At 41.3% G+C, this 25,965-nt stretch overlaps 1 protein-coding gene across 11 annotated transcripts; it reads left to right on the plus strand.

Annotated features, from left to right (window-relative positions):
• On the plus strand, positions 1-25,772 carry pnpla6 (patatin-like phospholipase domain containing 6). 11 transcript variants are annotated; one of them, XM_058639658.1, is made up of 38 exons: positions 1-119; positions 4,013-4,101; positions 4,230-4,299; positions 5,957-6,010; positions 6,229-6,316; positions 6,418-6,500; positions 6,631-6,722; positions 6,833-6,973; positions 7,121-7,280; positions 7,463-7,543; positions 8,345-8,473; positions 8,638-8,718; positions 9,191-9,326; positions 9,487-9,561; positions 9,758-9,858; positions 10,159-10,344; positions 10,854-10,931; positions 11,805-12,010; positions 12,196-12,327; positions 12,863-12,986; positions 13,254-13,367; positions 13,460-13,535; positions 14,295-14,441; positions 14,617-14,680; positions 14,831-14,999; positions 15,113-15,295; positions 15,414-15,532; positions 15,801-15,957; positions 16,064-16,180; positions 16,285-16,354; positions 18,764-18,880; positions 20,465-20,581; positions 22,181-22,329; positions 22,531-22,683; positions 22,850-22,966; positions 23,076-23,163; positions 23,800-23,945; positions 24,229-25,772. In XM_058639658.1, exons 2-38 carry the CDS (start codon positions 4,022-4,024, stop codon positions 24,295-24,297), a joined length of 4,269 nt encoding a protein of 1,422 aa, XP_058495641.1. In that variant the 5' UTR covers positions 1-119; positions 4,013-4,021; the 3' UTR covers positions 24,298-25,772. The 11 variants fall into 11 exon arrangements, with proteins under 11 accessions (XP_058495641.1, XP_058495645.1, XP_058495640.1 ...); XM_058639657.1 differs by lacking the exon at positions 1-119 and adding an exon at positions 551-580; XM_058639662.1 differs by lacking the exon at positions 4,230-4,299.
• Positions 25,773-25,965: the final 193 nt, after the last annotated feature.

Genomic DNA, 25,965 nt, shown 5'->3' on the forward strand with positions numbered 1-25,965 from the left:
TCTCGGGTGTTGATTAGTCAGAGTTCAGGAAGTTCAAGGAGGCGGGGCTTAATGAAAGCGGCGTACCGTTGCATGTTATTTGACAGTCGGTGACGTTTGACGGGAGACCATCAGCTCAGGTAAACGCCTCTTTAAACATCCTACCCTTCATTTTTGTATGTAATATTTTCACTGTAATAGGTTGTAGCTCATGTGTGTGTGGTTCGATGAGAGTATCCGCCGTGGCGCTTGTGATTAAACCAGTGTTGAAAACTGGAGCTCCGGTTCGTGGACCTCAGTCAGATTTTCCCGGCGGAGGTCAAACAGAAACACTCGAAATGATTAGACACCATTTCCATGTCGGCGTTTGGTTTACCCTTGAATTGTTTTTCTTTTCATATACGTGATGTGACCACAGTGAATCGTCATCGGTCGCCTCGACAGCTAGCTAACATCACCAGTTAGCCAGCGGCAGAGACTGCGTTATGGATGTGATAGTCAGTCAGGAACCTTCTGCCCTGGTTGTGGGAAAACCTTTCATGTTAAACCATCCAAAGTTTGATTGTAACATCACCGAAAACGCTTAATGTTACCCCTGGATGTAAGTTAGTCTTGTCATGGCTCTTCACTCTGTATATAAGTCAATCATGTGTCCGTTAGTTTACCTCTGCATCCGAAACGATCCCCACTGACGTGGATTCGCTCAAATTTGTATTTAGATTTGTGTGTCCGTGTGTTTACAACACATCCAAACAATCTTCCAAAGAGAGTCGCGAGAGGTCAGTAAGCTAACACTTCTGGCTGCAAAACATGCAGAACTATTTTGGCCTGAGGGAAACATGAGCTAACGTTACCTCGGTCTTGGTTGTAGTGCTCAAGACTGGTCTTCTGCGCATGCGTGAGAGGAAATGACTTATCTCACAGGCAGGTGGCGGTAGTCTGTAATCGTCATTGAGAAAGCCAAACTGGAATACCCTTTTTATATATACATATACATTGCAGTGCTTGTTTATCTTTTCGGTCAGTCATTACTCAAATGTTTGCTTCAGATGATCATGTCATAGTTGTGTTTGCAGCCAAATTAAAGTGTAACAAACATTTTCTCAGGCAAAATACAATGCATATGGGTATCTGTTAATATTAGTCGTTGATCCAGGTGCAAATCTTAACGTATTGAAATTAAATTGGCATATCTACTGATTCTCCAGTCAAACACCAGCTACTGCTTTCTTAGTCCACTCTTACTTTACTGGCGCAAGGCTTATTGTTTTGGACACCTCCCCTCTTTTATAAATGCCGGAGCTGTAGCTTCCCCGCCGTTCTCTCTCCATCACATACAGTGCAGTGTGAGAGATTGGGAGGCTTAACTAACTGAGCACCTGCAATGGAAATGTTCTACTCCGTTGACCACGCCCCCTGCACTGTCCCACACTCTCCCCTCCTTTACTCAGCTCTCAGCCCTCTTCTTAACATTTTTAAATATCAGGCATTGGGCGGAGTTAGCTTCAGAAGAGAGGGATTAGTTACACTTTAAATTAGGAAGGTGTGGAAGAGAAAGGACCAAATAAAGATAAAAGGATAAAGGTTAAAAGCACAAAAGGATTACATTGGATGCTAGCTGAAGGTTAACATCTACTACTAATTTAACTAACCTGGCTGTGAGGGTGATCTGGCTCTGACAAATGTCACCCCACTTGGTGGCAGTGATGAGAAAGACCACTTTTAAAGGATACCACTGAATCTGTGAGGGTGTCTTGTAAGTAGGTTGTTTACTGTCATCTGTATAACAGAGCCCACCTAATATTGTATATAGTTTATTCAGCCAATGGGTCACACACGTTTCATGGCCTGATAAAACCATAGACTTGTTATTGTGACTCCCATGATCTAGAATGTGCATATTGTTAGGTGAAAACAGTGGTTGTGTTAGTTATTAGTCAGACCAGGTCTGCACTTGGACAGTGGAGTCAACACTGGCTCCATTGTTCTTAGCGAACAATGGCAGTAGGCCTGCACCGAGGGAGGCACTGCTAGGAGGCTGGAGGCTGACTACTGTCATGTCGAGGGAATAACAGGCCTGTGCTGTCTTAAAAGCGGAGCCAATCCCAGCTGACATAGGGTGAGAGGTGGATATTCTCATTTGCTGTATTACAGTTGAAACTGTGTGTTCCTTAGGTCATGTAACATGACACCCCATTCTCAGCCATTCACTGATTGAATTTCCTCTGTACAGCAGTTCAGGCAACCCTTTCCAAGTCACTATCACTAATAGTATACACTGACTGGGAAACACATCAGATCCAAAGATGCAGCTGATGCCAGTGCCGTGCTGTTAATCGGATAAAATAAGGACATTAGTGGTATCATTGGCAACGACTAAACTAATTAGATGACTCACAACAGCAGAATAAGTAAAATAAAATTATCTGATAGTAACTGTTTGATTTGCTGTTTCTTATCGTTGTAGACTGACTGCTCTGGACAGAGAGCCTCAATAACCAAAATGTTATAAATAAATATAAACTATTGTCACTGTTGATATACTGTATATTCAGATGTGCTTTCAAGGACATGGAAAAAAGAAGCCTTTTTGTAGTCTACCTGATGTTTCAGTTCTCTAATGGCTGTCAAGTTTTTTTTCTATTCAGCCAGAAAATGTCTTGGGGTTATTAGTAAAATTCTTCATGCCCTGTGTTGTTGCCTACTTTGCATGCCCCCAGCAAACATAGAATGAGTTGTTAGCCAGCTTGTTTTCCCCCAGCCTCACTCTGCTAGAGTTGTCAATGTAGGAGGGGAGGGTAATGCAAATGGAGGACCTCAGCATGCTGGGCTTTATTTGACTGTTGGTGGTGAATGAAGCTCGTTATCCCAGCTACAGCTCTGGATGAATAACTGATTCAATGAAAACATTTATTGACCAGAATCACAGGATTCTGGTTATACTGGGCTTCACCCCATGAATGTACATTGTTACATGTAAGGGGCAACATTGCTAGGTAGGTTGTTGCACTATGTAGTGGTTTTGTTTAGAGAAGTGGTTAAAGAGAAGGAAATAAATTGCACAAAAATATTTTGAAAAAGCGCACAGTTGTTAAGCTGCCAAGTTCCCCACAGTGTCGGTGCACTTACCTATCTCACAAGGTTAACAATTATTTATTGTTGTATCGTTACCGACTTCTAATCCTTTGTTCTTCTTAAGATACATCCCAGAGAATTGTATTCACATTCATTCTTTATGTTTTGAGTTATTTTCTCAGAGAGGCTGTTTGTATGTTTGGGTTCTCTCCACAGCTTGTAGTTATGTGCGAAAAACAAAAAACAAATGCACACATAATGGAATAAAGATGAACAGACATGCTGTATGCCCATTACCCACTGTTGTTACTTAAACATTCTGTGTCATTTTATATCCACTGCAGCAGTGGCATCAAATGATTGGTACAGTATGAGGATGACCCCACTGCAGGATGGATGAAAGAAGGGGATGGGGTTACCATCTGTATGGATATGTTTTTATTTGTTATACAGAGAGCATGTTGTGCTTTGTGTGTATGTGTGTGAGGCAGGGGCAAAGGTCTGGACAAGTTCATTCAACTTGCTTTTAAAACCAAAACTCAAGCAAACTCTTGGCCAGGTGTTGGGCAGTGGCCCCCACAAACTGTGCTGATTTCTGAGGTGTGAGTAAATGTAGTGTCTTTTTGCAGATCTAGATGAAAATTCAGGAATGTCCATCATGTATGTGCTCGAGAGAAGAGAGACATGTTTTCACCTGTTAGAGGTTTTTTTTCCACATCATGTCATAGTAGGAAATATGCATGTTATAATGAGACATTAACAATCACTCTGCACTGTTTAAGGGTTTGTCATGATAACAGTGTGATGGAGCCAGCAGAATAAAACAATGGCCCTGAAAGTGAAGGAGCTCACTTTTGACAGCTATCCATTTATTTTTATGATTGTGTGTTTTCCTGCTGTGGAAGGTCAAAATATCTTTGTACAGAGTTTTCACATGGGTCTTTGTTTTTTTTTTTAGTGGCTGTTGATGGACCATCCTTATGAAGAAGCAGGGTTACAATGGGACAGAACACCTCGAAACAAGAGGTCCAAGGAGACACAGCTGAGGTTGGTTTGTTCACTGTATACATTTGTATCACGATAAAACACAAAACCTTTGTGTAAATGTAGATATACAAGTTTACCATTATGTGTTGGTAAGTGGATTAATGGTTTAGGTAACCGCACATAACCAGAAGTTTCATAGTGCCAATACAGACGATGCAGACCTGCTCAGGCTTTGATGGGGGAGCCATTCACCCTGTTGTAAGTTGATGTACCATCACTATAATTTGAAGACATTATTTGAAGTTTGACATACATTTTGTTGCATGACGCTTAGATGCCCGACTGTTCTATGACATTTTGATGCCTTTCAACGCTTTGTTTGGCCTGACACTTTCACCTGACTACTATGACCCTTTGATGCCTGACTATATTATGATACTTGACGGCATAGCTATTATAGTGATTTATAATAGCACAAGAAACTGGTGTCCAAAGGCCTGTAGTGTCAGACTTTGAGATGGGCTCAAATCACACTTATCAATGTGTTTTATAAACTGTGTTGTGCCCCTCTTGAAGCCTCAGTCTAACGTGTGTCTCTGTTTGTGCAAGCTGCCTGCCCTAACCATCTGTCAGCCCTATTGTCAATCTCCCCAGTGTCCATCTTGGCTTTTTACTGCTTAACAACCCCCAGCTCCTCACCTACTAATCAATAACCTCCGATAACAACATGCAATCCCATTGGCTGTTCTGCCATGTGACTAAAACCTTTTACTCCCGCAATACTATGTATGATGGCTTGCAACACACACACACACACACACACACACACACACACACTCTCACACAGCACACACACACACACAGCAAAATACACAAGCTTATCTTGGCCACAAGATTTCCCACTCCCTTCACTGACTCATGCTGCAGATTAAAGAAGTGCTCAGTTTTTTTTTCGTCAGGGAACTTCATGAACCACTCGGCTCTTTATCATTAGGTTGTGTTTTGGAAATCAATGCAACAGACCATTTCCTTCAAGATTTTGAATATAGTCAATTTTTTCTTCCTCTTCTTTCTTTGTCTTTCTTTGATGCATATTTCTGACCCACTTTACCAGTGTCATCAAGATTCTGGTGATTACTATCTCATTCACTAGAATCTCAATCCCCAGGATAAGTTGGGAGTTACAAGAGCTCTTTAGTTTGTAGCCCCTCTGGTGGCCATTCTTTAAATCCACCCAAGGATCAAACCCTCTTATTCAATTTCAGTCAACGGTGCTCTCACCAGGGCACGTGGAATCCTGAGACTTAGTCAGGGGCAAAGCTGGGAAGCTCTGCATGGTGTACTCTTTCTAACAGGCTTTTTTCACAGCAGACATTTTGACATGTTGCAGCAGGAAAAGTACACGTGTTACTGATAACACCAACAATGGCTCTGTTCTGTTCAGATAAATCTGTTACGGTGTGACAAAGATCCATTATGCACCCTGAAACTGAGGCAGCTAAATGGAACTTGATTATCATTCATTTGATTATTTATTTCTGATGGTGACCTGTCAAAATGTCAGCCACAGCAAATGTCTGTCGAGTGCAAAGTGGAAGTAAAGGCAGGGAAACATCATTGGATGAGTAATGTAAGAGCATAAGTTTGGAGAAGGCCAGATAAGATCTTTATTCTCTTCTTCCTTTGTGGGCACTGATAGCCAGACACTCCTGCCCTTAGGTAATGCCCTTATTCCCACATTCCTTTACATTTCACTGGAAATAAAGTCCTTGGCTTACACATCATTTCAGTTTTACTGTACAAGGTAGCAGTCTGTGGGTAATTATTTGTGCTATTACCTTTTGGTTGCCGAAATTGTGAAATGTTTTTTCCCCATCGAAAAGTATCATGTGCCTGTGTTTTTCTCTCACATTAGGACGGGCTTGATAACATCAAGACGTTTGTGGAGGAGGAACTACAGACAAGCATGGTGAGTGTGCAGTGTGAGCGTTCATTGAGACAATGTGTAATTGGTTTCATTTTGCTGCTGTTTGGTCATGCTGGCATCAGCAGCGAATGTTATTACATCATACATGTTTAAGTAAGAACGTAAGAAAATTTACTTTTGTTCACTAACCCTAACAAAAAAAGCAGGTTGTTAAACATAATTGACAATTTGATCCTCTACTTTTGTTCTTATCTCTTCAGATGTTGGGGGTATTGATTGGCGCAGGCATTGTCATAGTTGTCATTGCCATCCTCATATTCTTCATCTGGAGGAGGATCAAGCTACGGAGTCAGTTAACATTGAGATGCTTTTCTCAATTGTCAAAAAATACATAACGATAGTCATGAAAAATGAGATCTCACAAATTTGTCATGTGTTATGTTGCACAGATCTAGAGGCCCAGGAGGCGCCCAAATACCGCTTCCGCAAGAGGGACAAAGTCTTGTTCTACGGGCGAAAGATAATGCGTCAAGTGAGTGTGTTAACACCTTATTGTTTTATGTGCTGGCGCTGACTCAGAGTGAGTCATATGTCATATCTACCTTTCTAGAATAACAATTACAACATTTGAATAATATTTAATCCAATATGTTTCACAACAGGTCTCCCAGTCTACCTCTTCCCTGGTGGGTACCTCCTCTTCCTCGAGGCCACGCCTCAAGAAGAAGCAGAAGATGCTCAACATTGCCAAAAAGTACATCAAAGTCCCCACTCTCATCAAAACTCCTTCACTGGCATGACTAGCTAGTGGTTAGCACACTATTCCACGTGTCTATCTAATCTCACTGTCTCTCGTGTGTGTAGTATCCTGCGCTTCAAGAAGGAGGTGCCCACTCTTCAGGCTAAGGAGCCCCCTCCCTCAGTGCTGGAAGCAGACCTCACAGAATTTGATGTGGCCAACTCGCACCTCCCCTCTGAGGTGCTCTACATGCTCAAAAATGTCCGGTAGGTTTATTCTCTATCGGATGTCTGTTTGATTAAAGGGGCGAGGACGCCAGATCAGTGTTTGTTGTGACAAACCACGTATGTACACATGAGCAGGTGTTGGTTTACCTCCGAACTATCTCACGTCTCTTTTGTCCTTCACTGCAGTGTGCTGGGTCACTTTGAGAAGCCCCTCTTCCTGGAGCTGTGCAAGCACATGGTGTTTGTGCGGTTCCAACAAGGGGAGTATGTGTTCAGGCCAGGCCAGCCTGACAGCAGCATCTTTGTCGTGCAGGATGGAAAACTTGAATTGTGCCTTACTCAGACGGTACGCAAGCATGTGTGTGCAGGCGTGCACTTTTTGGTTTAATATTCTTATTAAAGTCTCACTTGTACATATCTTTTTAGTTTAGGCTTGATCTATATCTCTAAATCTAAAAGTAGAGTAAAGTTCTAAAAAACCCAGATCAGTTGCCTGCCTGTTAACTGCCTCTTATTTCTGTTTTCTAGGATGGCAAAGAGAGTGTGGTGAAGGAGGTTTTCCCCGGTGACAGCGTCCACAGCCTCCTCAGCATCCTGGATGTCATCACAGTAAGTCACACTCTCTTCATGATACTCACACCGAGGACACTGCATCACATCTGGTTCCCCACTCTCTCCCACGCATTCCTTGTTCCTCGCGTCATCCACGTACACGACTCACCAAACCTTCACCCGTTCATCAGTGGAATACTCTTTGATCTTATGTTGTATTATTATAAACTGCTGAGGCTATGGAGTTTCATGAGGGTAAAATAATGAATATTTCTGATTTTGTCCATGAAGAAAGAAATGCAAATGTAGATCCCATAAAAGGAACATTGAACACTATTCAAATATGTATCCTCCTGGGCAGTTTTTAAATTATATTGATGTATTTAAATGTGGCTAAGATTTGCATAATAGCCTTTATACTTTTGCTGTAAAGCTGTGATTGTGTTTGCATCTCTTCAGAGGAGAGGAAAGCAGGATCTTTACTTTTATGTCCCCAGCACCACAATATTAACACTGATAAACACTCGATTCATTTCTCTAATTATTAAAAAATGGTATATAAGATATATATTTTCTGCCAAAAGACATCAGGATATGATTTTATCGCCAAGACCTAATATCTTACAAGGACTATAATTCTCCCTGTGACATTGGTACAACAGCAGACAAGGTCACCTTTTCCATACGTCTCTTGTTTTCTTTTGTGAAAACAAAGTTTGGAAGTTTTATTTTTATATTATAGAACATAATAAAAATCTTAAAAGTAGCATCATTAGTCCCTAATTGTGCTTGAGGAAATGTATTAAAAAATTAGTATAATTTAAGTATAAAACAAATCTGTGACATGTTTGTGTTCAGGGCCATCAGAGGCCTTACAAAACGGTGTCGGCACGGGCAGCAGAGGTTTCCACTGTTCTCCGATTACCTGTCGAGGCCTTCCTTGCTATATTTGAGAAGTACCCTGAGAGCCTTGTGCGAGTAGTACAGGTGAGTTTTATAATTAACTGTGTGGGTTTTTTTGTCTATAGATTTACAGATGAAATATTGTGCTATAACACATGGGGGTATAACCCTTAGCTGGTTTATTATACGTAGTGTGGCTGTTTGAATGTGATATGTGAACTGACTCTCCCTGTGTTGTATCTTTTCAGATTATCATGGTTCGTCTCCAAAGAGTAACTGTTCTAGCCCTGCACAACTATCTGGGACTCACCAATGAGCTCTTCAGCCATGTGAGCTCATGACACACACACACACACACACACGCACACAAACACAAACATCTGTGGGTAATGGGATTTGGCATTTTTCAGGACCTGTGAATCATTAGTCCAGTACACATACTGTTTTGATTATGAATTGAGGCACTAAATGTTGTGTTTGTAACTCCACTCACCCACACGCACACAAACGAAACTTTTTGCCCCACACACATCTCATTGCCCACCACTTGTACTATTGGAAAAATACTTATTAGTTCTAAACTTCAGTTCAGTACTCCCTGTGTTTAGGGGTGGTTCACATACATTATTTTCTGTGGAGCCGTGCGTCACATGACCAGACCGATGCGGTTACCTTGAGCAATCGAAAATAGAATGAAATCATTCTTGCTTTAACAATTCGCTAATTGCGTTGTTTCACACTGCGATTTTGATTTGAAAACGATTCATTGTTCGGCCCTCACCACTCACACTTGTTTAATAGGAAATGCAGCCCTCGCGGTTGCTGCCTCAGGCACCTCATCCGTCTCGCACCAGTCCCATCCGCCATGGCAAGCGCTTTGGCAGCCTGACAGTCCCAGAGGAACATCGAGACGCTGCTGTTAAGGGTGAAACTACAGGTCAGGGGAAAATAACGAGATTCTAAAGAAATTATAGGTTATTGTTTCTAAATGATGAAATGCTACCTCAAAGCTCGTAGTGATCTTGACTGTACAGTTTCCGAGTGTGAGGTCTGTGCTTGGCTGCTTGCTGAAAGCAATGTGTTTGGTATTTTTACAGGAGGAGAACAGGGGAAGGATGGAGCAGCAGTGCCAACTCTTAGCAGGACTATCTCTATGCCAGTGGACATTGCCGGTAAAGGAACTTCTCTCCTGTTTTCATTGACAACATTGTCTTACTGCTCTACACTTTTACCAATTATCTGTCTCTTATTTTAACAAAGTGGAAAAAACCCAGCACTTCTAATGTCATATGTACAGCACAGAAGCTACAATCGATTCCCTTGTTGAGGAAGGTGTTTCTTCTAAAAACAGCTGAATGTTGTCTGCAGGTATACAGAAAGGTGTGAGGTCAGACTTTGACATGGCATATGAAAGAGGACGGATCTCTCTCTCTGCAGAGGATGGCAACACTCCTCCCACCTTCACTCGGGTCAGTACGCTGCAAATGAGATTTAGGCTGATGTTATTGATTCCTTGACATAGATTTAATAATAATCGCACCAGCAACTAAAGTGTCATTTGAGAAGATTTCATGTTTCCCACAGTGGTGGGTGAGTAAAAACAAAGCAATCTATTGTAAATATGACAACAAATAGATGGAATTAAGTATATTTTCAATGCTATAATTCTATTATCTTGATAATATTACCAAGATTTGTGAGATATTTGAGATTGAAAGCAAAGGTATTGTAGTAAAATTGCAATTTTTTTTGAATGTACATTATTTCAGTCTGTGTCCCAGGAGCAGAAGGAGAGGAAGGTGACAGTAGATGAAGTTCCTTCAGGGATCTACTTGTATCCAGAAGAAGAGTCAGGAGCGGACAACATTTTTACACCGTTATCCAGTCGGTCCAGTTCCACTGCTGCTCTGTTTGAGGAAGCTCAGAAAGAAGTCCTCAAACTCATGAAGATTGAGGTTTGTCCTCAAATATTGGGACTATTAAAGCACAAGTGTATTTTTATTTTAACCATAGCTTTTTGTTTATATGAGCCTATGGAGAGTTAAATCCAGAGAAATTAAAATTGAAAAGTATTCCTGATGAAGCATCTTTTTTTGTGTTTACATCAGAAAGTAAATTGTTAATTAAAATTCTTAATAACATGTTTGCTCCCTGTCACCATGGTACACCATGGTAGATGCACTAGATACTATACTATTTACTGTAGAGCCAAAATCTCATGGATTAAGAAACATGTGGTGAACCCTGTTCCTGCCACCTATTAAGCATTGCAACATGCAATATTTCAACACATGGAAGTTTGAGTAACCAGCTCAGATTATTGTTGAAATGTATGTCACATCTAGAGGTGAACAAAAGTGAATGAGGACATTTCGTTTATTTTGATCCTACACCTCGTGTGTAACCTGTATTTCTTCTCTCTCTCTCTCTCTCTCTCTCTCTCTCTCTCTTTTCTTCAATCCAGGATCCATCTTTATTAAATGGAAGAGTGACTCTGCACCATGCGAAAGCTGGAACTGTCTTAGCGAGGCAGGGAGACCAGGTAGTTCACACACAAGACCCCTAGAACATGGATTCCTTTCAGCTACAGAAATTTCAGAAGCAGTGAATTTGAGAGAGAAAAAGGGATTTGAAGATTCCAAACTACTGTTTGGCACTAATCAGCCACTTTATTAGTTACACAGAACACCTAGTAAGGTTGTTGAGCATTCAGATTGTTGGCCTTCTGCATGACTTGGTTGGAAATGATTACTTTTGACTTCCTACATTTCAGACCAGTCTGGCCATTGTCCTCTGATCTCTGGCATCCAAAAAAGCATTTTTAATATGAGAACTGCAGCTCATTGGATATTTTTTTTTTTAGAACTTACATGGTTGTGTTTGAAAATTCCAGTTCATCAACCAATATTCACAACAGCCCGTCTGGCACCAACCATGCAATAATGCTTGAATCACTTTCCTTCCACATTCTGATGCTCAGTTTGAACTTCAGCTGTTTTAATTAGTTAAAACAAATGTACATAATCAGCCCACAGATAACATGCACTAAACTTTATACATAATATCTTTTTTTTTTTTTTTTTTTCTTTAAATTCCTGGGTTACCAATATGTGATTTATTAAACAATTAGTTTGAGTAGATTAGTTTTTAGCAAATAATAAATAATTTCTGCAACCCAGATATGATTAGTTTATTTATTTGTTTCGGTTTTTTCTTTGTTAAATGCACTCTTTAAAAGTTGATTTCATGTCAAATGTTAAAAAAAGAGAATCCGAAGTTCAGGTGCACTTTTCTGTGTTTTACCTTATTGGGGCAGTCGTGTACAGCAGTAATATAGTGTTGTGTTAAATTCAGTGATAGTTTTCCTCCTCTGTTTCTTTGTTTTCTCCCCTCCCCTTTTCTGTCTGTCCATAAGGATGTGAGTCTGCACTTCGTTCTGTCTGGTTGTCTGCACGTCTACCAGAGGATGATCAACAAACAGGAGGATGTCTGCTTGTTTGTGACCCACGCGGGGGAGATGGTGGGTCAACTCGCTGTGCTCACTGGAGAACCACTCATTTTCACCATCAAGGCCCTTCGAGACTGTACTTACCTCAAAATCTCCAAGTCGGATTTCTATGAGTAAGACGATCACCTTGTTTTTATGCAGACATACAACCACATTTTTTTTATTTTTACACATTCATCCACTGTTTGAAGTATAAATCTCACCCTTTCTGAACAGAATCTACTTGTGGACAATGTGATTTCTGTGTAACCAGTATTTCTTAAGTCCTGTGTCTTTTGCTGTGTGTTGCCACCTGCAGGATTATGAGGGAGCAGCCCAGTGTGGTGCTGAGTGCAGCCCACACAATGGCTGTTCGCATGTCTCCTTTTGTCAGGCAAATGGACTTTGCCATTGACTGGATGGCTGTGGAGGCAGGCAGAGCCCTCTATCGGTAGGCCTACTTCATTTCAGATTTTTATTTTGGAAACCCACAATGATTAGCTTCTTTAGACATACTTTACTTTGCTGCATCACAATATTTACAGTATATAATAATATTTACAGTATATAATATAACCGCTGATGTGACCTGTCAGTGTGTTTCCATCCATTCATAGTTAAGTGGAAGCTCAACTACAACGTTCAGCTAGACTCCTGCATTGTCGCAGTTTACAAGCACTAGTGGGGAATTGATATATTGAATAAAGTGTGTCCACCTCCACTCTGCTAGCTCTTTAATATTAGACGTTTTTTTGGTTTAGCATGCAGCTACAACTGAATGTATGCATGCAGTATTAGCTCGACTCCTAATTGGGTTATATGGGTGTGTTAGTCCATCTTTGAGACATTTGATTTAGTACAATTTCAATCACATTAACCTGTTTCATGCATTTTAAGAGTCTGGTTTTAGTCGCGTTGTTTTTCAGTATCAGGTAAACATGCATTACCCTAACCCTAACCCTGTTTTTCCCTCCTTACATCTCCAGACAAGATGACAAGTCAGACTGCACCTATATTGTTCTGAACGGGCGTCTGCGTTCAGTCATCCGCAAAGCAAATGGCAAGAAAGAACTCGTTGGGGAATATGGCAGAGGAGACCTCATTGGAGTGGTGAGAACAAGGCTGTTTCCCTCTTAGTGCTCTTGTCTTTTGTGTGTCTGTTTATGCGTGGGGGGAAAAAAACAACCAAGTTAAAATTGACTTTATTTTCACAATTTCACGAGAAACCATGTCATGTTTTTCCTTTGATGCAATATGAGGGACACTTTGATTAAGGGTAAAACATGTTAGTGTATTTTATATCCCAATAAACTTAGTAAAATCATGCAAAGTTCTTATTTTAGTGATTTAAGTGACTTTTCCTTCCTTATTCTCAAGGTGGAGGCCTTGACCAAACAGCCAAGAGCCACCACTGTCCATGCCGTGAGAGACACAGAGCTGGTCAAGCTGCCCGAGGGAACACTAAACAATATCAAAAGACGATATCCTCAAGTAAGTGAATTAATTGGTGAGACCTTCTTTGTCTAATTGGCGGGTTTGTGTACAGAATAGATCACATTTTTTTTCTTGTTGTCTTTGTGTAGGTTGTGACACGGTTGATCCACTTATTAGGGCAAGAGATTCTGAGGAACCTGCAGCAGGGTCGTGGGCCATTTTCAGGTGAGCTGGGATTAAAATGCACTATTATGGATTTTCATCAGTCGCATTTGACATCAGTGTAGTGTAAAATCTTGTTTTTAGTGTAATCTAAAAACAAGAGGGCGGCGCAACACTGTGAGCAGAGTTTGTGTGAAACATTATCGGATGGTGAACATCGAGTTAATGACTCAAATGCAAATATTAATGTGGACTGAAGGCGTAAAGCCTTACACGATCCACACTGTTTTACAGCTGCTTACCCCTTTCTTCACGAAAACCTGTGAAAATTGATTTTCAGTGTTTTGATTCGAATACTAGTTCTATACTATACTATACTAGTTCTATACTATACTCGATACTAAACTTTTTTATGCCAGTTTTTCTCAATGAATTGTGTACAAACAGGTAAAATGTAAAACATGAGATTAACAAAGCATAAAAAGATAAAAGTAAATCAAAACAAAACCAGACAGATCAGGCTCAGTCATTTAGTAAGAAAAAGAAAACAATAAAGAAGGAAGAGGAATTCTAATCAAGAAAGAGTCAAATCTCAGTTTAATTATGGGCCATTTGTGTGGAGTTTGCATGCCCTCTCTGAGTGTTTCTGTGGGTTTTCTCAATCTCACAGTCCAAAGACTATGCAGACTAGAGTTACATGTTGAAAATGCCACACCCTCATAACTTTTTTTTTCAATTGACCAATATGGTAAACTAATGTCAGATGCCTCAAATTACATTTTCAGTATTGAATATAATGTGTACTGTGTCTCTGTATTTTAGGCTCAGCCTTGAGTCTGCCCAGTATGACAGCAGGTACAGATGTAACCAATCCAGCCAGCAACCTCTCTACTGTGGCTGTGCTACCTGTAGGCGAGGTGCCCATCAGTGCATTCAACCTGGAGCTCAGCCATGCCCTCCGTGCCATTGGTAGGCCAGCGTTTATTTAATATTGTCTATTGTCTATTCACATCCTCATATTAACATAAATTAAAAAAAAATGTTCCCATGCACCTGCAGGTGAAATGAAAGAGTGCTGCTTGCATGAAATGTATGTCTAACCTTTTTTTAATATTCATACACTGCTTTTTTTGGACATTTGCAGGCCCCACTCTGCTTTTAACCAGTGACATCATAAGAGAACGTTTGGGGGCTTCTGCTTTGGACAGGTCAGTGTAACAGTAAGAGAGTCCTGATCGAGACACATTGTGAAAGTCTTGTCATTTTCACAAAGTTCATTCATTCATTCTTAGTTATTGTATGTGCATGTTTTGTTGAATTAAAATGCTCCTCAACGTCTTGTGTCTGATGTCCTTCAGTATCCACGAGTACCGTCTGTCCGGCTGGCTGGCCCAGCAGGAGGACATCAATCGAATTGTCCTCTACCAGACTGACAACAGCATGACCCCATGGACTCAGCGCTGCATACGCCAGGCTGACTGCATCCTCATCGTTGGCCTGGGAGACCAGGAACCTACCCTGGGAGAGGTATGTGTTTGTGTTGTGTAAATACCAGAGTAACAATTCACCTTTACCATACGATACCAGCAAAACACACCAACGGTCTTCTTCTTTACTTCCTATTCCTTATTATCCACTAGTTGGAGCAGATGCTGGAGAACACAGCTGTGCGAGCTCTGAAGCAGCTAATCCTTCTGCACAGAGAGGATGGACCCAGCCCCTCCAGGACGGTCGAGTGGCTTAACATGCGTAGCTGGTGCTCTGGCCATCTTCACCTCAAGTGTCCTCGCAGGGTTTTCTCCAGACGTAGCCCCACCAAACTGGTACAAATCAAGCAAATTATTTTTATTTATTTATTTTTTTTTAAATGAACTTATACCACATACAATGTACAGTATTGCCATCTCTGTATTTGTATGTGTGTTTTCTGTCTTTGTTCAGAGGGATGTATATGAAAAAGTGTTTGAGAAAACAGCAGACAGGCACAGTGATTTCTCTCGGCTGGCCCGGGTCCTGACTGGAAACAGCATCGCCCTGGTGCTGGGAGGAGGTGGAGCGAGGTGAGAGCAGTTTACCCTAATTTGCTTGTCTGACGTGTCTAGAAACACTTTTTAATCAGAGCAAATTAAATAAGCATAGTATTAGCAATGCAACCAGCAGTATTATGATGCTAATGTCTCATTAGCTCTTAAACCCCCATCATTTGACCATCTGGAGGGATGGATTTCAGATATTAGTAGCTTACAGGTTACTCTTCTGTACACCATCTGAAATAAATGGCTTGTGTACCTGCGTGGGTGTTTAATTTGTTTGTTTGTCCTTGTGCAGAGGCTGCTCTCATGTGGGTGTGATCAAAGCAATGGAGGAAGCAGGGATTCCTATTGACATCGTGGGTGGGACCTCAATTGGCTCCTTCATTGGTGCACTGTACGCTGAGGAGAGGAGTGCTGTCAGAACCAAACAGAGAGCTAGAGAGTGGGCCAAGGTACGATATACATCTGTGGCCAGTCATTTTAAGATTACTGTTTTAACTCCCAAAATGAAAATATGAAATGATATGGCAAATTCCTCTTGTTTTTGTCCTTTATTAGGCAATGAACTCTGTTTTTAAAACAGTCCTGGACCTGACCTATCCCATCACTTCCATGTTCTCTGGCTCTGCCTTCAACACCAGCATCTACAAGGTGTTTCAGGACAAGCAAGCTGAGGTAAGAGACCGACTATATTCACCACTACAGTTACTTACGTCTGCCTGAACGAATCAAGTAAACAAAGGTTTATGACACTGAAAGAGAAACATCTGTGTCCCCAGGATCTGTGGCTGCCATATTTTAACGTCACTACAGACATCACAGCCTCAGCCATGCGTGTTCATCAGGATGGTGAGTGACAGCTGGGCCGACTGCTCTACGACAATACTATAGCACATCGATTACCTTAAGTTGTCTCAGGGCAGTACATTTGCATGTTACATTCATTTTATATAAGTTTTCAGTACAGTTACTGAGATAATTTGATGTTTATCACACATACAGTACAAAACAAAGGGCATAAGTGTTTGTGCAAGTCCTTCTCAATATTTAATACAACTCAATCCAATAATATTGCATAAGACTGACAGAGAACTAATATGTGAAATTGGCATCATCATCAGAACGTGTTGTAAAGCATTCAAACAGTGAGCAATGCTTGCGTCAGACATAAAGTGGTAGTGAGTTAATCATGAATTTGCTGCATTCATATGAGGTGTTATTTCTTATTATATATGTGAGAAGTGTATAAATATTGTATTAGCAGGCGCTTGGCAGTACACAACAATTGAATCTGCCTGTACATCAAGCTAAGATTCATGGTTTACGGTTAAACTGAACCTAATGTGCTTTGAAGCTACTGCTGCTGCTACGTATATAGAGCACACAGTGTGCACCACTGTGATCCCCTCTACACCTGGCATTAAAATGACACTGGTGTTTGTTTGATAGTGTCCGCACCTGTGAGTTACACTGGACGTTTACAAGTTTAAGGTCCACAAATAAGATATATGCTTCAATAGGTATAAGTCTAGAGCATGAGGCTAGAAACTGCAGCCATTCTCCAGACATTACAGGAGACAGTGATGTTACAAGCACCAGAAAAGATTCATTTTGCCTTCACAAATGTGTCAGTTGATGCTACAGATGCTGCAGCCTAGAGCTTAGAGGGAAATGTCATGAGGAGAAATATTACGACTTTTACAGGGGGAAAAAAGCAACAATTCCAAAAATAATAATAATTATAATGATAATGATAAGAAATGGTACAAAGGTTGAGTTTAACAAATAATGTAAAATAATGTCAATTTAACAATAGCTTTAGTGCAAGACTATTGATGCAGTATACATAAAAACCAATGCATGGGAGCATGTGTGTGTAATTGCTGGTATGTTTTGCCTTGTATGAAAATGCACCATCACTAACATTGGCTGATGTAGATCTGAGTCATCAGAGGTGAACGTCCCTCAAATCCAGTGCTTGATTTTAAATGTCATTTGATTAAGTATCGTGACATATGAAGTGAAAAGATACCATAATATTTATATTTCTTGAAGACATAGCTAGCTGGTTTCATCATAATATTTTTGAATCTTTGTAATGTAGTTGTTGTTTACTGGATTTGAATGGTTTATAGATTACGAGTCTCGACGTAAAACACTGAATGACTGTTCTTGCATCCTGGCATGTGTGTGAACTAACTGCTGAAGCAAAGCCTTTCTCTCTGTCTCATCGGTGCCATCAACCACTTTTTTACTTTGAGTTACTTTGAATTTCTTTCTTTCTTTCTTTCTTTCTTTCTTTCTTTCTTTCTTTCTTTCTTTCTTTCTTTCTTTCTTTCTCTCTCTTTCTTTCTCTCTAATACCTACAGTGTTCTTCCTTTTCCCTTTCAGACACTAAACTGATGAAGTTGTAGCTTTTTTTCTTGTACTGCCTCATAGATATTAGGCTTTCTTGTTCACAGAGGACACATCAAGAAAATAATAATCATTTAATAATAGTCTGTTTAGTCACTGACTCTCCTCCCTAGTCCATGTCAACATGTAGGATCCAGAACACTCTGCCCTGTCCTCTCTTGCTGTCCTTGCTTTTTAATCACATCCCATGTTGCTTCCGTCACTCCTTCACGTCCATTCTGTGCTTTTGAATGTTTTTTTTCTGGTGTGCTTTTGTCAGACATCACTGGATGCCATTGGAAATGCCAACATTCTTATTTTTGTGTCTTCTTCTCATTGTACAGTTTGTACAACTCAGCTGAAGGCTGTACAGTATGGCTGTATCGCTCTATCTTTTTTCTCTCTCTCTCTCTCTCTCTCTCTCTCTCTCTCCCTCCTTATCCTCCAGCTTGCTTGTTGATTCAATTATCTAACTGGTGTGCTAATATATTTTTTTAATATCATAAATTGACTTATCAAATGAATCTTGCATCACTTTATTCATTTCTACACATCTTTTGTGATTTAATCAAAATACAAATTGGCTTCATACTAGAATTTACTGCATTTGGTTAGAAAACTTGAGACATAAGAAAGGAATCTAGTAAGTAATTTTGTTGATTTCACATTCTTCTCCCTGTCTATCATGCTACAGCTACATGCACCTGTCACTCTCCTCCCTTTTTTGTGGGTCTCCCTCTCTCTCTCTCTCTCTCCCTCTCTTTGTTTTCTATGTCTCTTTCTCGTGTTTCTCTCTCCATCTGTGATGTGGAGTCCAGCCTGCATTTGATTTGTTCCTCCCTCTCCATCTCCATTTCCCGACAGGTTGCGTCTGGCGCTATGTTAGAGCCAGCGCCTCCTACACCCCCTATTTACCTCCCCTGTGCGACCCCAAGGATGGCCACTTGCTTGTGGATGGTTGTTATGTTAACAATGTCCCAGGTCAGAATTGAAAAAAAAACACCCACCGGAAACCCTTCCCATCCCTAAGTTGGCAGTCAACGTCGTGGCTGCCCTCCCCCTCTCGTCGTCTCTCTCCCATGTCCTCACTTGTAACTAACCCCACCCTGATCAGGTGTACAATGGGAGCCCATGGTTTGGAAGGCAATACTAATTCCAGTATATACAGTGTCTCTGTGCTGATCCAGAGACACCGTATACCTCACATTTGACTGCAAAATTACCAATATGATCATTCTCTCTCTGCCACTGGCTTTGTTGCTTACACAAAACACATTTTGGCCGAGTTACTGCCACATTGGAATTATGACTGCTGACGTTTGTTCACGCACGTCTGGACACCTCACAGAGAAGGTGCTTTAACTTTTTCAATGCCCTTTTTTTATCTTTAAAGCTCATAAAAATGCTAATGTCTTCATGCCCCACTCTACTTGTTTACTTGTGATATAGGAAGAGGCAGTTACTATATGCACAAAGTGAAGCTTAGCTGATGGATTTTGTTGGATTTTCAGTGTGAGATCAGGTGAAAGCAGCACTTACGGTGTGTTTGGGAGATGGCAATAGGGCTGCACCATGTCAGCATTGCATCTGTCACTTGTCGCTGTTACAATTGTCATAATCGTTGTGCGCTCGGGTGGACGCCTCTCCTCTGGACTGTGCAACAGCTTGTGTCCCACGAGGACACAAGCTGTGAAGTTGTGTCATTTCAGTCATCTATGTTTACCTTCATGGACATGTTCAGTCTCTGCTACACAGCTCCTGTCCCTCCTCCTGGCTTTGCTTGCTTTTATGTGCAAACCAGATGCAGTCAGCGTATCACTGTACAGCTATCATCAATACACTGTGTGTATTGATGGTGTACATAGCATGTTATGTTTTTTATTTGTTTGGGAAGATGTGTTCTGGATTCCACTGTTGCCATTTTAGCTCCCTCCCAAAATTACACAAATGTAGAGTAAAGAAGTGGAAAGCTGTAGGTGGCATAAATTATCATTTACATACACTCCAAGCACAGTTGCACCTCATGCTTTCCTCTGGTGTCCCTTATCCTTCCAACCCATGCAGCACCCAGCCTGCTCCTGCCCCCTGCTGGTGCTCACTGCAGGACTGAGCAGGCTGGACGCTTCCCCGCCATGTTCATGGTAACTTATCTCCAAACTTTGTCACAACACCTGCTGCTGCCCCCCACCACCGAAGCGCTCTATTTGTAATGTTTATTTTCAACTTCAACAACACATACAGTGTCTGTGAAACTGCAGAGACTTCAGAGAATCAATATGATTGACGACTTCAAAGCGCTGTTGTTGGGACGTAGTTTGGAGGTTCAGACAGCCTTGATGCTCTGTGATGGTGGCCATTTTACTCATTTACCTTCTGCACAAATCCCACAGGGTGTCTGTGCGAGGTAATGAGGTTTGTGGTGATGTATAACAGAGTGTGAAGGTGAGCAGAGCCACAGTCCTAGACTTTGCAGGGGTTGGGACTGTGGTCTGTCAACACTAACTTGAAACATTATTGAGCTGTTATCCCCCTTCCTCCTTCCTCCTTCCCTCCGTGGTGTACCAGGCACTCTGTGGCGCTATGTGCGGGCGAGCATGACCCTCTCTGGGTACCTGCCGCCACTCTGTGACCCCAAAGATGGCAACTTGCTAATGGACGGTGGCTACATCAACAACCTGCCAGGCAAGTAGAGGTGGTACTTCACCCCTCCCCCATCAGTATAGTGTACAAATTCTTAATATCCACCCAGCTCCTGTCCCCCAGAGGAGAGGGGAAGGTGGAGTGGATGATTGTAAGGAAGGGTTTTAATCGATCGAGATAGCAGTGTGGGTAGGCTGGGTGAGTATGCGATCCTAATGTTGGTGGGGGGGGCAGACCTGTGTTTCTGAGTTTTTCCCATCTGCATATCGAGCTAAATAAACCCATGAGTTAATCAGGTGAAACAAATCAACCAAAATTAAAAAAAACAAATGTAAATGAACTAAATGGGTACAGTAAAATTGATGACGCTATTTTTGCAAGATGGGGAAAAGTCTGCTTTCTGAGAAAAGACTATGTATTAATAGGGTTTAGGGAAAACAGTATGTGTCTGTCAAACAGCCTGGTGTCGGATACTTGCACAATCACCGGTTTCCTCCACAATTATGACTTTGAGCCAAATAAATAGTTAAATCAAATCAAAACTGGATTTATTCAAATTTAGTACACCAGTCTGTTTTTGAGACAAAATATTAGTTCCCCTTGTTCTGAATTGAAGACTTATGTAGACCTGGGTGACGATAGTATACTTCGAATCAACAAAATGTGGTCATACGTTGATTGTTTATAAACAAGTTGAATTTTCAAAAACCTTAAGGAATGTCAAGGAATATTTTCCATATTTTGATATACAGTATATTTGTTAGTATCTATCCATAATAATATTGTGATTGTGATTTCAGCCGTATCACCCAGACCTACATTTCTCTTAATTATGCTGAAGTTAAAGTGTGAAATCTGTATTTACCTCCATTGTAACCATAGGACAAATGAGTGGAGTCTGTAGAAAGAGGAGAGGGTAACTATTTTTGTCTGAAGACCATTAAGTATATCTTAATTACCTGAACGTCTAAAATGTATTTGCTGCAGACCAAATATACACACCTGTCGTGTTTTGGCAACGTGATGAAACATAAATAGTTTTTGGGCTTTCATGATGGTGTTCAGACAAAGCTCCCCTGAATCTGACTGCGTGTGGTAGTTTTGATGGAGAGTGAACTTTGTACGGATGAAACAAAGCCATACTTCCACAAAGCTGTTGGCTGAGCCATTGTAATTCAGAGTCTGCTTCTGGAAGACGTGTCTCATGATTTCTGGTGCTTCCTGAGCTCAAAGATTGCTCCAGCTAGAAGAGACTTGATAATTCATCATCCTTCATTTCTCAAGGTTGTTTCTGCTCAATCAGCTGGATCAGTACTTTGGCCGTGTGGGGGGCGTCTTTCTGTTTCTGTCTATGAATAGACGGCACCACAAAAATTCTTAATTCCCCTAAGTCTCTTAACAAGTCTGGAAAAATATTCTGATATCAAGTCCTTGGCACTAGTTTGCCATTAATGCCCCGGATTTGATGTTTTTGTGGTGCAGTTCTGTTTGAATATTGTTATTCCTTTAAAGACGGTTTAAAGAAACTGAGCTCACCCTGAAACAAAGCACACGTTTCTCACCATCTCTCCTGCTGAATTTCTTTTGGTGGTGTTTGTACGTCGTGTGTGTGTGTGTGGGGATACATTACACGTCCAACAGCGGACATTGCAAGGAACATGGGTGCCAGAACCGTCATTGCCATCGATGTCGGAAGCCAAGATGAGACTGACCTCTGTAATTATGGCGACTGCTTGTCGGGCTGGTGGTTGCTGTGGAAACGGATCAATCCCTGGGCAGAGAAAGTAAAGGTACGTTATAAGCTCTGAGCACAGAGCATGAGTAACGACTGATGACTCAGCAGCTCAGAATAATAACTGCTTCTGTCTGAAGCGTACGTGTTAGTGATGATCCTTCTGCTGCAGAGTTTGCAGATTGAGCATTGTGTGATGATTTCTGGTGTGGTGTAGCCCAGGCCAAAGAAATTATTCCTGACACATCCACCTCTGCAGGTACCAGACATGGCGGAGATCCAGTCTCGGCTGGCATACGTGTCCTGTGTGCGGCAGTTAGAGGTGGTGAAGAAGAGCGCCTACTGCGAGTACATCAGACCGCCCATAGACCGCTTCAAGACCATGGACTTTGGCAAGTTTGATGAGATCTACGTGAGTTGCTTCTTAAATATGAACGTAACATTCACTTACACCGAGTCTGTGCCAGTCATTAATGAATCTCCAAGCCTTATTTCCTCCAAAGTGGAGATGTGTGTGTGTTGAGCCATTTTTTTAAAACGAATGAACTGTTTCTGCTCAACTCCTCGTACGATGTCAGGATGTGGGCTTCCAGCACGGCAAGTTGGTGTTCACTGGCTGGGCCCGAGGAGACATCATCATGAACATGCTGAAGGACCACCGTTCAGCCGATTACAATGACAGCAAGAGAACGGATGTGAGAAGAACACGGGACGCTTTTATCATAACTTGTGTTTGATGATGTAATTATGTCAATGTTCACATCACTTCCACAAACAAAAACCTTCTGATTTGCCGCCTCGCAGTCCTGCACCTGCTCGGGAGCCGACTTCACTGACCTCGCAGAGATTGTATCCAGGATAGATCCAGTCCAAAGCTATGTCGCTGCAGAAGGTGAGCGATCACTTCCTTTGATTATCATTTTATTATTCAAATCTTTCATCTCTTCTGTTGCCCTTGTCCCATTATACTACATGCACTAGCAGGAAATGGATTAAATGAATAAAGTGTGTCCATCTCTGGGCTCACACTGGGATATAATATGAGAGTGAGTGGTTGTTCGTCTCTGTATGAACTTCAAAATATGAAATTCTTAAGCAGACGGAGCATTAAATAGATCCCAGCCTGAATTTCACCATGTTTTTGTCGTCTTATTATATTATGTGCACTGGCTTCTTCTATTATTTGCGGGTTTAAGCCGACTAAAGTATACACGGTAACGCATGGTTGGTCTGACTCAGCAAACATAAGGTCTATTATCGTTTTATTTGGACTAACATGTTTACATGTATTTTAAAAGTCTGGTTTTAGTCGGACGAACACAATGATTAGTGTCTTACAAACATACAAAACCATAGCTGCACACATCATGTTAAAAGTTCCCACACTAGATGTTCAGCTCCCCATCAAGATCCTGTCGGACGTGATATAGTGATGGAAAAGGAGCCATCGCTTTTCAGCTGTTGTGCTTTATTGAAGTATACTTTCATCTCTGTAATCTATTTCCCTCTAAATCTTTCCGTTCTGCAGAGGAGTCAGACTGTCTGACGGAGTACGAGGAAGACGGGATGGACACGGTGAGAGAGGAGGAGGAGGAGGAGGAGGAGGAGGAGGAGGCAGAGGACACGGAGGACCACTCTCCTGGAGAGTGGGGGCAGAATGGAATCTTCCAGACTGTACGCATATCTAGTCTTAAATCCATGAATTTTGAAACAAAGCTTTATTGTGTAATATCTGCCTGGTGACCAACTTCCTATTAAAGAGTACAGAGGAGAATTTCAAAGTATATTTTTAGGATCACTTTCAAAAGTAAACCTTTTGTAGAATGTATTCATCAGCAGCTCTGCAGTCGTCAGTCACACAATACTTCCCAGAGCACCATGTGTATATTTATTAAATGTTCATCTGCTGAGAATTCTCCTCTTCTTTGAGTAACACTGTGTTTTTCCCCCTCTGCAGGACGAAGAGAAACCTTTGAGGCAACGCCGGAAACTCACCAGTGACACCTCTGAAGTCTCCGACTGCTGACACAGGGCCACTGACAACAGGCGGGAGTTTCAGCAAGAACACGGGACAAATCATGGCTCCATAAATAGTACGGGCTTAAGACGTTGCCCCCTGTGACGTCTGATACTCTGAAATACTACTATTACGCTCCTCCTGGAGGGATTCGTCAAGAGGCATCACACCGGTGTCACTCTGACCACAGCACCATGTCTCACCTGCAGCTCCTTCTGCGTGCGCACGTGTCTCTCTGTCCTAACGGCTTTGTTGCACTCCGTCTCTTAACGTTGAAGACGTCTAACCTAGTCCGTTCATTTTTTTGTGTTGCTTGTTTGAATGAGTGTGCGTCGGACTGAGATATGAGCAAAGCTGCGATGAGATGGTAGCAGGACACTGAAAACAACAACAAGTTAGTTAGGTAAGTTTAGCATGGAGATTAGTTGGGAGTCAAGTAGGAGAGGCTCATGAATGAGTCAAGGCTGGATCAGTGGTTTGTTTGTCAGTGTGCTGGAGAGAAATGATAACGTGAAGTAGCAGAAAAGTTAGAACCGTTAGCAACTGGTTTGGTCCAAGGAGAAAGTCACGATGACAAAGAACTGATGTGAGAAGAATACGAACACTTAAAATGGTCACAATCAAAGTCATCACTTTTTTATGGAGTGGACTTCTCTGACCTCAGGATAGATTATTGAGACGGATGTGTTCATCAATGCTGCGGAAAGATTCGGAATGTTGTCGACCAGTGAGCCATCAAACGCTACAGTAACTCGATTTCAAATCCATGCACAGCACAGTAGGGTGAGCTCGGTTAAACTGCACGGCGGATGAGACGCGATGAGAGGGAGTGGATGAGACGTGTGCGCTTCATGTGTTTGTGTTTGAGCTCTTTGTTTGAAACGATTTTTTTTAACCGGCGATCATTCGGCTGACGTTACACACGGAAAACAGTGCGTGACCCCTTTCTGCTTGCACACAGTTCTCACTTACGGTACTTCAGAGCTTCTGCATATTACTCAACAATTATTACAACAACAACAAAAAAAACAAATCACAGACTGTTTGTTATTTTATGGATGCACAGAAAACTTCTACTGGACTGAAATCACACCTCATGTAATTATGAATAATTAAAAGGGACCTAATGTAAAAAGTGTAACAAGCCCCTGTTATAATATAAACAGTGTTGATATTCTTGTATGTATATGAGGTGGATTTACTTCTTTTTTTTTATTTTATTTAATTTATTTAATGTTAACTACTGGCTTTTAATAGATAGTTGTTGTTTTTTTGTTTTTAAATCTGGAGATGGGAGCTGTTTTTGTTTAAATTAACTTGACTAGCAGTTTTTGCACTGAGTAATTTTGAAGAATTCCTTTTGCTTAGAACACGTTTGGTTTCATGATTTCCATCCACCTCGATGTTCCAAGGGAATCTAAATATGAAGAGATGCTAATGTGACGTGCATATTAGAAAATAAACACGATATGCATAACATGTTATGATATGTGTTATTTGATTTTTATTTTAATGTTTTTTTGTCAGAGGATCCTGAGCTTTTGTTTTGGAGCGGTTTAGTTTGTACGTGTTTGTTTCTCACCTGCAGAGTCATCATTTTCTCGCTGATGTTTGCTTTTCCATGTTGTCATGATAAAGTCCAAGGCACACACAGACTCCAACGTTTGCTCTGTTTCA

This window comes from Solea solea, chromosome 10, assembly GCF_958295425.1.
Source record: "Solea solea chromosome 10, fSolSol10.1, whole genome shotgun sequence".
Lineage (NCBI taxonomy): Eukaryota > Metazoa > Chordata > Actinopteri > Pleuronectiformes > Soleidae > Solea > Solea solea.